The following is a 12,235-nucleotide window of genomic DNA, read 5'->3' as shown; positions in this document are numbered from 1 at the left end:
TAATGTTATATATTAACGTTAAGCGTTTATAACATTAACCTTTATAAGGTGACAATTAAGATAAATTTAAAAAAAGAATGTCACATTTTTCTAAGATGTTTTATTTGGCGAAAAAAATGTAACGAGGTCGGGTTCTTTCACGCATGGTAGCGTATGGCACCGCCAGATTTCCGGCCGCGCTTTTGTCTGTCGAAACACTCTAAATATTTGCTCTGTACTGCTAATGTGTCACGGACGCGCGCGCCAAGTATTTTCTTCTCGTGCACGCCCTATTACGTCACCGATTAAACGTGCGTAATGACGATCATACATCATAAGTCAGACGCGCATTGAAGCATCTTCGTTCCAGTGTCCTGTAGCAAGCCAATTTATGGATGCACTACATGTATTTTCTAACAAAATGATGAAGAAGTTATGAAAAAGTTACAGATTTTTCTATATTGTATTAGAAAGTAATAACACAGAAACGCATTAGAAACTGTAGAATTTGGATAAAAAATTATTTTAATTTGAAGTAGTACATGTTTTTAAAACAAATATAAATTAAGATAACATGAAAACATTTTCATTCAAATTATAAAATTGCATTGTTAAATTTTAATATTGACCTTATCAAACTGTATATAACATTCAATCACATAACATTCCTTTTTCTACGAAAAGTATAAATTTCCAATTCTAATCATTTTATCTAGAAAACTATCAGGACATGTTTAATAGAAAAAAAGGCAAAGTCCGTAATTACATTGGTCGACACTAAAATTGTATTCTACACCAAAATAACCAATAGTCTTATTAATTTTGTGATGCTAACAACGAATATATTATTAAAAATTGTATCTTAGCTCTAATTTTTCTAATACCCCTGGTGAAAGAATTTCGCTGAAATTATTTCACGTTTTGGACCATTTCAGCGAAATTGCTGAAAATTTGCTGAAATTTCACTGAAATTTTTGCTGAAATTTCGCTAAAAATGAATTTTTCCGTTAAAAATTGACATTAAACTGAAATTTTTCTGAAATGCTGAAATTTTGCCGAAAAGTGTTTCAAAACATAGAATAATTTCAGCGAAATTTTTCCAACTCACGATTAATTCTCAAATTGGAAAGAGATGAGGAATAAGTTAAACCCCGGTTAAGAGGTTTTCATCAGAAAGAGGGTTAATATTTGCAATTTTTAATAGTTTAATAGTTTGCTGAACATTTTTTACTCTACATAACTGATCATACACTAGTACTCATAGTATCGAAAAGCTACTGCATGCGACGCAAATTCAGCTCAGGGAATTATAAAATTCACAATGAATTTCCGCGAGAATGATTTGCTTCGCTGGAAACGCATTCGATCCTATTTTATGACGTTATTTTGACGTTGCAGCGGTACAAGGACACACGTCGTAATTCCACGGCCTGCCTGGCGTGCGTATCGAAAAGGTTCGCTATCGCATTACACGCGAATGCGCGCTTATTATCGTCTTACGTAATTGTGGCGGAACGGTTATTTTTAACTCGCTATAGATTAAACAAATAGAGTAAACATTTCAAATCACCAGACATTCTGTTGGATTATAATTAATAAACTTTTAACTAGGAGCGCAATTAGTAGAATCTCGATTGTATGAAATATTGATGCGCAATGATTAAGAAATATTGTTATTGTGGTTTTGAATACGATATTTACTAACATCGACCTTCAATTAATTTGAATTAATATTTACATAGTAATAAACAAAGGTAAATATACTGAATCAGGCCCCCCTAATTGGTATTTTTACCAATTATTTTGTTAATAACTTTTTAATAGACAACGCGCGACCGACCGAGCGACTGACAAGTAAAACTTATCGGAAATTACTCAGGATCATGATTTTAATAATACGTGTTGAGGTCAGAGCGGGATCTTCTACTTCGTATATTTTGCCAATAAATAATTAAATAATTTTTAAGTTAAAGTAAATAAATAATAATTTAGACTGTGTTCCAAATTTATTATATCAGCGTTGAAAATAGTTTACGTTACGTGTACTACAGATTTTCAGTACTGACACTCAATTTTGGGTAAAAGTTTACACCAGGGAAACTCTTCCTTCAATAATCTTGACCTTGACATATGTTTAATTAATATTATTGTTACACAAAAATTTACATGTACGTGAATTATTGATGTAGTATTAATGTAGTGTTAATGTAGTGATGTGTCAACGACACGTAAATCGTCTATGTATAAATACTATTTACAATATGACTATAAATCGTCTTTAGGATCCCCTTGAAGCAGAAAATTTGTGATTTCGTAACGACTTTATGCGAAACGAGATCCACATCCATCCTCAAATCTTTCTCTTGCCTAAGAACACACGACTTTCCACACGAAGCGCGACCCACTCCATCTTTCCGCTTGCTTAGAGGCTTACGACTGCGCAAGTGCTCACGACGTTCCAAATCTAAACTTCGCTTCGCGTGGAAAATCGTGCGCATCCTTAGGCAGGAATGAAGGTGGATCCGGTTTCGCGCGTAAAGTTGTACTCAGGCTGCGTTCGGAAACATCATTTGCGTTCGGAATTAAAATTATCTTGCACACTTTTACAAATTGTTTTTTCTTTCGACTATCGGTTTTTTGTCGCCTGTAAAAGAAAAAAATTATTATAAAGAAAACACACAAATGTTCAACTTGTAATTTTTGTAGGTTATACTCGCTTTGATCAACATTATCAGAAATCGTCGTGGAATCGATCCACACGTTGTACATACGTATGACATACAATTTCTTACTTTCCATATATTGTGTGATTACTACATAAGTATATCTATGTCAACTCGTCCTCAATGAAATATTTATGAAGAGTACGTGATTGCAGTTACTTTAATTTCGACGATTATATTTATGCATAGATAGTAATTTATCTGCCGACAGTACGCACAGTGTCTTTTTTTATCGTATTAACTTGTTCTTTTTAGATATAAGAATTGCAACGGTATGAGATACGCAAACACGAAGAGAAGAAAGAAGTCTATAGACATGCTTATATATGTCTTATGGGCTTTCTACAATAAGTCATTACCGAAGCTTTAAGTCTTAAGCCGTAAAAAGTTGACCAATCACAGTATCAAATATAAGAAGACTAGTCGACACACACACACACACACACACACACACACACACACACACACAATGATTGATCAAATTTTTACTGCTAAGTAATAGCTCATTGTAGGAAGCCCAGACTTTGATCGTATTTTATGTTATTTTAAGGAGAAAATGATATTATGAATCCCACTTATACTTTATACAATAATTGGTTAATAATCAACATTTAAATTTAAAACTTGACAATTACATTCCTCAGAGTGTTGTACAATCGATTCTTTACGAAACATTTATTACTTAAAACGTTCTTTATAAAAATATAGCACATAGTACCTCCCACAAAAATAGATTTAGAAAATTGGTTTAAAAAAAGCACAATGTTTGATTACATTATTTGTACGTTTCTATTATAAATTGTTGGATTTTTTGTTTGTTGTTTACGTAATTCAGCATATTTTTTTATTCGACAAGCATAATTGCAAATTTTTGTTCAAAATGTTAAAAAATGGATCATCATTTTTTATTATATTCAGAACATAATTTCAGAGACTCAAACACAAAAAAAATTCAAATCTTGGATAATAGTTGATTTTAAGCACTTTATTCTTTCTAATTAAGTCGTTTATACTTATTTAAGGAATTATTTATCCTACTATATACTAAGTTTATGATTTAGTCAAATTAAGCATGACCTCCATAATTAACGTGATTATATGCCTGACTTGTGGGTGGATGTGTAGTCGTGTCGGTCATCCGCGACGATTGCCAGGTCAAGTAGATTAATTGGTGCGCACGACGGGATCTTAAAGGGCCCGGATGAAATCATCCGGTGAAACATTACGGAGTTGTTTATTTCGAAAAGGGCGTGAGTCATTTTTTTAGTCAGTCTTTCTATGTTTCTATATTTCTTTAGTTTCCATGATTGAACCTCGTTAAACAAAGGGGACTACATAATGATCGTCCGATATGCATTATCGTTAGACGCGGAAAAAAGTACCAGACATGTCAAGGAGAAATAAATTTCCATAAGTGTCGCGCGCAATGTGCAAAAATATCTAAAATATTAATTTTCTTTTAAACAAGATTAAAATATTAAGAGAAGGGCTGGCAATATGAATCTGACTTAGTTCGTGATATGTAAATTCTTTAATATGAATTGTTGTTTTTTGATAACAATATAATCAATCATGACTCCTTAGAGTAATAACTCCTTAGAGGAAAACATTGTAAATATTAAGTATCAAATTGGTTAGTAGTTTATTACTTCTCAGATAGCAAGTTATTTAAATTGCCCGTAATATTGAGGAAAGCAATTTTCAATTGATTTTGCCTATTAGATTGCCGGTTTTTATTGTCTTCAATGATGATTAGAAGCAACTTGATGGCAATATTCAGGCAATAGTTCCCTCTTTCAAATATATCGTGGCAATTTTTATGGACACTGAAAGGAAACTTGTGTCAAGCAAATATTTTCTTTCTTATAATTAGGAGCTTGGCTATCTGGGTTACTTTAAGTATTAAAAACACTAACAACAATGCTTTATATTCTAATACTCAGAATAAATGATTAATCACTAATCAATTTAATACTTACAGTAGATAGATATTAAATTCCTCTAAAAGACTATATATTTAGACTTTTTCCAGACAGCACACAGTATTTATAAAATATTTACAAAATATTTTATATTTTGTATTACAAAAATATAAAATATATTATATTTTACTTATATTATTATTTAACAGCGGTGCAGACAGAGAGTTAAATATACACGAAATATATTTTAAGTCATTTTATTACAAATTTTGTTATAAATTTTATTTTGTATACGTGTTACATGTATTTTTAATGAGAACTATATATGTATGAATAAATATATATGTATATATAAAAACATATAATGAGAAAAACGTTGTTTTTAAAAAAGGACAAGATTATTTATATTTTCTGCAAAAAGAGAAATTTTTATGCAGAAACGTAATTAATAGTATAAGTATTGCCGAAGACAACGAACATAATTTAATTGTAATAGAATTTAATATGTGAAACTTTTCTTTGGTATATATTGTTAGTTGCAACATGAATTGGCGTTGATGGAATGAAACAGAAAATTTTTGGTAAATTTTAAAATAATGTTTAGTTTCGTTCTATTGAAATTCTTCCTTAGCGTAATGAAGAAAACTTAATATTAAATCAATCAAATATGCTGCACCTTCTATAACGCACAAAGAGCCCACGGCCAAGCCGATCTGAAATTATTAATTTTTTTGAGTTTAATACGACACAATTTATCGCTGATTTCAAAGAAGATGGGATCAAATACATGTTCTATAAAACAAACTTTAGTAAGTTTTTGTTTAAATAATACTCAGTCAACAGCAACTAAAAGACAACATAATATCAGTTATAATTTTGTTATAATTTCGCATTTAACAATGTATTTGTTATGTAACCAAATATTATTACATTTATATTGTTGAGTGTAAAATTATAACATTGATCTTATGTTACTTTCGACTATGAGTAAATAGCTGTTAAATGGAAGAAAATGCACGTTTGTTGTAACTATTTGCAAGTTTATATCTATAGCTTTTAATTTTTTAGTGCTTTTTTTGTGATCTTGTAAGCAGAGTCCGGATCTCGATGTTGTTTTTTTTCACTTCAAGTGAAAGAACTCGTACGCGAGAAGTAGTATACTGTCTACGCTGCTACAGTGTAACTCCTAGGTCTCATACGGTAGAAGAAAACAATGTGTATCATTGCACATAATGGAAGCAGTAGAGAGGAGACAGTATCAATCAATATAATCAAATTGATTATAAATTACCTGCGAAAGCAATATTTGACAGCTGACTCAGCGTCAAATGTTTGCGGCCATATTGCTTTTTGACCGATTCCTGATTTGTCATTTATAAGGGACTGCGCATTCACAGGAATGATACACTTTGTATCCTTCTACCATGGATTTTCGTACACGCGTTGTCGTGTGTATAGTGCGCGTTACCATTAATTTAACATTATTTGAAATTATATTAATAATTTTATGACTTATTAATTAATTTGACAATTATCACATAATGTATCAAAATTCGACTGATTGTAAATTCTACCTGCATTCTGGTCTACTTATATCATGGATGGTACTGCTTCTCACGGCATGCGGCACCCAGAGTGAGAAAAAACGATATCGAGATCCGAACTCTGCTTATAAGTTAGAGATTCGACTTACCTGCCTCTCTGGCGCATCATATATGAATTTTTGCTCAGGTTGATAGCCATGCCAATAGTGTAAAGCTGTTCCACCCACAGCCACAAACATGAAAGTCCCAACGAAATTCATGATGATTTCCTTTAAAAAAGGTGATATATTCTGATGAAATTGTTCCAAAATTTCTTTAAGATTGTCGAACTTTACGAATACTATCTTTTTTAGATGAAGAAAAAAACGTGTATTCGATACTTAATTTACTTTTAATATTTTTTTGTATATTAAAAATGACACTTAAATTTTAAATCCGAACCAGTGAATGTCGTTTTGCCAAATGCAATTTAACGCAATTGTTTAGATTGCATATAATTATTGACCTAATTCGGTTAACTAAATATAGGAAGTTTACTTTTGGTTTAATTTTAAGTACTGAAGAGGACCCTATAATCGTAGGTCGAAACATACATATATTTATTATAATATTATTTAAAATAAATTAAAATTCATCAATAATATCTAACGCCGACTCTTAGAGGTCTTTTATTCGTTTTTGATTAATTTCTTTGGAGCCTATACAGTTTTATTAATTGAATAATAGAATGTATTATATGTATTTGCTTTTATAGTACTATGTTTATGTAACTAAAGTTCATTGTATGAAATAAAAAGTGAAATGAAAAGAATACATACAACAAGAGTCTTTTTGTGGTCGGAATTGCCAAAACAGTAGCTCATGAGGACGACACTCGTATAGATGAAGAATCCGACGAATACGCCGGAAGCGACGATCTCGGCATCGGGATTCTTGTCTTCATTCAAATTCCAGGTTCCACCGACGCCTAGAAACTCGCCACCGTATCCTGTACGATAGAGGATCAGTATGATGAGGTTGATAACCTGTGATAAATCGACAAATTTTAAAAATACGTACCTTTCAGAAATTCTAAGAATTCATCGAAAGCAAATAGTATCAAGATATAAAAGTCTTATTTTCATTATAAAGAGATTTTTCTGGGACACTGTAGTTTCGTGCACTATAGAAGCGACAACGGCATAGCGTATCGCTTGCTAAACAGCGTACGTTATCGCAGACCGATAAGGGCATTACAAATGATTCATATGTCCCTTGAATGAGTATATGATTGTTCAATCTACACTTTTTTGTTAATCATCCATAATTGAATTAATTGACGGCATTAATTAAACAATTTACTGAATACAACGTGCATCACAATTCAAATTACTTTCCTATATCAAAGTTTACACCGAAGTTTTATTACGTCATTTTATCAGTCTTCTCGATGCCTTATTGAACACGACTTTCTGATCTCAAACTATTATCTCTGCGTATGTATATATCACAAGAAAACGGTATTCGCTATTTATAGTTTGTATATTAAAGAATTTGTCAAATTGATAGTGAATTTTTTAATGATTGCTTAATTTAATAAATTTTTTTTTTAGTAAAACATTTAATCAATGGTTTATATAAAGAATACCTACAAAAGATATTGAGACAAAATCCCTTTAAAAAATAGTTCAAAATTGAATGTAAAAATGGATGACATTAGATTGTTATAATATTTATAAATTAATTACTCTAAAAATTCTTCGACTTTGACTCGTTCAAAATTATATTGTATATACATTGAATTTATAAACCAAACCAAGAATTCCAAATTGACAGAAAGATATCGTTATACATTACATGCAATAGGATATTTTATGGAATTTTCTTTCTCTCTCTCTCTCCCTCCCCCCCCTCTCTCTCTCTCTCTCTCGTTTTCTTTCTATAAATATTCACTTTCCACGATTACTGTACGAAATCAAAAATACAATCTTCTCACCAACTTTAGCACTTTGATCACTATACTTGCAATAGTCTGCAAGGACACCATGTTTGCAGACTTCTCGGCACTCGCCTTTTGCTGTGAAACGTAATAAAATGAAACTTACGCCAGGGTTTGATTCCGAAGCAGAACCAAGCCCTCTTTATCTAATCAGATGATACAGAGAGTACGTTGAAATGGGGATAAGAACCGTAGAAGATAGTCGCACATGCGCGATCTTATCTGAACGATAATTTAAACTGGCCGTATCGTAAAATTATCGCATTATATTTCATTTTCGCAACCGAAATAACGAATTTCTTGATAATATCATCCAGAAATGTTTATTGATAATTTTTTAGGAACTCGGCCTAGCGATCAAACCGGAACAAATCCTTGAAATGGAAGCTCACGTGGATGACATCGACTTCAATGCCGCCGCAAAAGAAGAAAAAGCAACGAAGCACGATGTGATGGCGCACGTTCATGTATTCGGTGAACAATGTCCCCTGGCTGCGCCTATTATCCATCTTGGTGCAACCAGCTGTTATGTGGGCGATAATACGGTACAATTTCCATCTTAATTCTATCATAAAAATATTTTATTTTGTTTATCTTGATAATAAGATATAATTGTGTTTTTAGTTACTGCTCTAATGAAAAATTCTCATAATATCTCATAACGTTTTTAAGAAGTCTTTTTATGTTTTAAATCTCATAACATTTTTAAGAAGTTTTTTATGTTTTAAGTTACCGAAAATATCTTAAGTTTCTTCAAATTTTTTTCAGTTTTCTTCGGATTTATTTTATTCAATCTTTTTTGGAATTATCAAATGAAAAATCTTACAATATTGCAAAAATTTTAAGTATAAAAATATTCTACATCAAAGATGTAAACTTTTCCAACATTTCTGATAGGTGTTCTAAAATTCATATAAAAAATTTTTATTATACAGAGAATTCTAAGGCCAGCCACACACGTTCAAGTAAACTTGTCAAGTATGCTTGCGCAAGCCACTTTTGCGAGTTTGCTTGAACGTGTGTGGCATAAAGAAATTTTTCGCCAGGGTGATCAGTCAATAATTGATTGCTGTGCTGTTAACTCTTCTACGTTTATTAGCTTAACTAACTGGTCGAAATTATCTAATTTGCGAATATTGTTTCTTCTTGAAGGACCTCCTAGTACTCCGTCAAGGCTTCGATATATTACTTCCAAAGCTAGCCGGCGTAATTCAGCGTCTTGCGAAATTCTCTTACGAAAACTGCAGTCTGCCTTGTTTGGGCTTCACTCATCTTCAACCCGCACAACTAACAACAGTTGGCAAAAGGGCGACGCTATGGCTACAGGACTTATTGATGGATGAGAGAGCTATCCGTCGCGCCAGAAACGATTTGAAATTCCGCGGAGTTAAAGGCACTACCGGCACTCAAGCGTCTTTCCTTCAGCTTTTTAACGGTTGGTTTGTTTAGTTTTCTAATTTGCAACTCTTTTATTTTCACCAAGAAAAAATATGCAGAATAGTTCACGAAATATAATGTCGAGATTTTTTAGGTAACCTTAATTAAAGAGACTAATTTTTAGAAATAATTATATATAGAATTTAATTTTAATTTGACTTTGGAAAATGAATTTATATTACTAAATTTGAAATTTAAATTAAAAAAAGGGTTTTATATAAAGTTTTAGATTTCTATTTTCGAAAGATTTTTACATTTTCTGAATTTACATAAATTTATTAATTTTTACATAAAAAACTATGAGCTGAAAAAAGTAGAAAATTTTCTTTCCATTTTGTAAGCTTGTTACGTGTCCAAAAAGTTTGCTAAAATTTTCGACTTGCTGACGTAAAAGCTTAAAGTTTTTCCTCAAAATTCGTTAAAAAATAATCATATCGCAATTTAAAAAACAAATTTTTAAAGCTGAAACTTTGTTCTATAGAATGATATAATTGTTAATTTTTTAAAGAAATAGAGAATGTATAAAAATTACTTTGCTCCTCCCTAAAAACCAAATGAACTTATTTGTCAACCCAATATAAATAATGCATATATAATGCATATATTATATTATGCATAAATAATGCAATAATGTTATTTAATCCAATATAAATAATGCATTTTTTTAACTTTATATAATTGTTCAAATTTATATCGATAGGTGATGCTAAAAAGGTGAAACAATTGGATGCTCTCGTGACTAAGATGGCTGGTTTCGAGAAACACTATACCGTCACCGGACAAACTTACAGCAGAAAAGTCGACATCGAATGTTTGAACGTTTTGAGTTCACTTGGTGCGACCGTTCACAAGGTGAGCCTGAATTGATATATTTACATTTATGCATTGACAGCCACAATTATATGGCAGTTTTAAAAGGATCCATTTTGAACATATACCTTTTCTTTTATTGCAAAGTCTCGATCTTGAATTCATCTTTTTCTTTTTAATTTATCTAGATTTGCACAGACATCCGTCTTCTCGCTAATATGAAGGAAATCGAGGAGCCCTTCGAAAGCACGCAAATAGGATCCAGTGCGATGCCCTACAAACGAAACCCCATGCGCTCTGAGAGATGTTGCAGTGTGGCACGTCACTTGATGGTTCTTGTAAACAACACTCTTCATACCGCGGCGACTCAATGGATGGAACGAACGCTAGACGATTCGGCGAATCGCCGGCTTGTCCTAGCAGAAGCTTACTTATCAGCCGACTCGATCCTGATGACTCTCGAGAACATCACGGAGGGATTAGTCGTTTATCCTAAGGTCATCGCCAGACACGTGGCACAGGAGTTGCCTTTCATGTCTGCGGAGAATATAATCATGGCTATGGTGAAGGCTGGTGGCGATAGACAAGTGCGAAATTAGTGCTCTTTAGATATTCTTTGAATAATTTACACTATTTTTAATGAAAAGTCTAGATCACTTCGTCGAAAGTTTTTTTTTTAAATAACATCTCGCAAAATTTTTCAGCATTTCTACATAAATTTCGGAAGTTCTCGGAATTTCTGTATAATTTTACAATTTTTTTTAGAAAATTTCTTAGATTTTTTATATGAACATTGTAACACTTTTCAGAAATGCTGAAAAAGATATATCTTTTTTAAAGTGTATATATAAATTTTAAAATATTCTAATACCTCTAAAATTTTTCATTCTATAAATCTAAAGAATTTTAAGGTATTTTTCAGAAATCTTTATAAATTTTAAATATGAAGAATTTTAAATATGAAGATTCTTAAAAATATTAGGAGATATTATAAGAATTTTTTTCACCAAAGCAGTCTGTAATTTAATCAATCAAAATGTGTAACTGTATGAAATCTTGTTCTTAATTTTGAAATATAAATTCTTTTATTTAATTAAATTTTATTTTAAATATTATATGCATTATGTGATTAGGTGATTAATTCTTATATGTTACTTTTATGTATTTGCTTTAGGTTTGCCATGAGAAAATCCGCGTATTATCGCAAGAAGCTGGAGCGCAAGTGAAGCAACACGGCTTGGATAACGATCTGATTGATAGGATCAGAAAAAATCCGTACTTTGCGCCCATTTTATCTCAACTGGACACTCTGCTGGACCCGTCAACTTTCGTTGGTAGAGCGCCCGAACAGGTCGTCGAATTTCTTGAAGAGGAGGTGTATCCCGTGCTAAAAAATTACAAGGGATTGGAAACTGGAAAAGTCGAATTCAATATTTGATTATGTTATAAAAATTTCTTCATATTTCTTTCAAAGAAGTCTATGCGTGATGTTAGATTATTATTTAGTTTATTGATAAGAAATACGCGCACAACTTTCTTCATTGCGTTAACATTTCTTATATTGATAACTTTAATAAAATTACATTATTACAGAAAAATAATTCGCACTGTTCATCGCAAATACGCGCGTACGTACGCGTTCTCTAACATTATCTGATAAGGTTAATAAGTTTAGTATAGTCAATCGATATTTCTTCTGTTTTATTAAATTTCTTTTCTTTTCTTTTTCTGTTTTATTTTCTTTCTTTTTTTTTTACTTTCTGCCAATTATACAAGTCTTCTCTCCGTAACTGTACTGTGATAGCAAGCAATTACGATCATACACACACACACACACACACA

General features: G+C 31.6%; 3 protein-coding genes across 4 annotated transcripts in view; 1 reads left to right on the top strand and 2 right to left on the bottom strand.

Annotated features, from left to right (window-relative positions):
• Nucleotides 1-2,401, bottom strand: part of LOC108753504 — a 9,702-nt gene extending 7,301 nt beyond the window's left edge. The window contains exon 1 of the mRNA XM_018495124.1: nt 2,238-2,401. The gene's annotated coding sequence lies outside the window, so the exon portion shown is untranslated. The remainder of the gene's footprint in view (nt 1-2,237) is intronic.
• Nucleotides 1-12,229, top strand: part of LOC108753487 (adenylosuccinate lyase) — a 32,715-nt gene extending 20,486 nt beyond the window's left edge. For both annotated transcript variants that reach the window (XM_018495081.1, XM_018495089.1), the window contains exons 2-6: nt 8,488-8,691; nt 9,299-9,581; nt 10,284-10,435; nt 10,582-10,980; nt 11,568-12,229. In XM_018495081.1, coding sequence (XP_018350583.1) covers nt 8,488-8,691; nt 9,299-9,581; nt 10,284-10,435; nt 10,582-10,980; nt 11,568-11,831 — 1,302 coding nt within the window. In that variant the 3' untranslated portion in view covers nt 11,832-12,229. The remainder of the gene's footprint in view (nt 1-8,487; nt 8,692-9,298; nt 9,582-10,283; nt 10,436-10,581; nt 10,981-11,567) is intronic.
• Nucleotides 5,113-8,280, bottom strand: LOC108753519. Its single transcript, XM_018495157.1, has 4 exons — nt 8,144-8,280; nt 6,987-7,193; nt 6,318-6,437; nt 5,113-5,337 (listed from the first exon to the last, which is right to left on the bottom strand). Exons 1-4 carry the CDS (start codon nt 8,192-8,194, stop codon nt 5,236-5,238), a joined length of 480 nt encoding a protein of 159 aa, XP_018350659.1. The 5' UTR covers nt 8,195-8,280; the 3' UTR covers nt 5,113-5,235.
• Nucleotides 12,230-12,235: the final 6 nt, after the last annotated feature.

This window comes from Trachymyrmex septentrionalis, unplaced genomic scaffold (assembly GCF_001594115.1).
Source record: "Trachymyrmex septentrionalis isolate Tsep2-gDNA-1 unplaced genomic scaffold, Tsep1.0 scaffold114, whole genome shotgun sequence".
NCBI lineage: Eukaryota > Metazoa > Arthropoda > Insecta > Hymenoptera > Formicidae > Trachymyrmex > Trachymyrmex septentrionalis.
Note: the sequence above shows the minus strand (reverse complement) of the source record. Positions and strands in the feature narration are given on the sequence as shown.

What these genes read in the sequence shown, in the direction of transcription:
- LOC108753519 (XM_018495157.1), bottom strand. Translation starts at nt 8,194, where the DNA reads ATGGTGTCCTTGCAGACTATTGCAAGTATAGTGATCAAAGTGCTAAAG. An exon ending in ACCACAAAAAGACTCTTGTT is followed by an intron (nt 6,438 to 6,986) that starts GTATGTATTCTT and finishes CCTTTTTTAAAG; the next exon opens with GAAATCATCATGAATTTCGT. An exon ending in ATGATGCGCCAGAGAGGCAG is followed by an intron (nt 5,338 to 6,317) that starts GTAAGTCGAATC and finishes TAATAATTTCAG; the next exon opens with ATCGGCTTGGCCGTGGGCTC.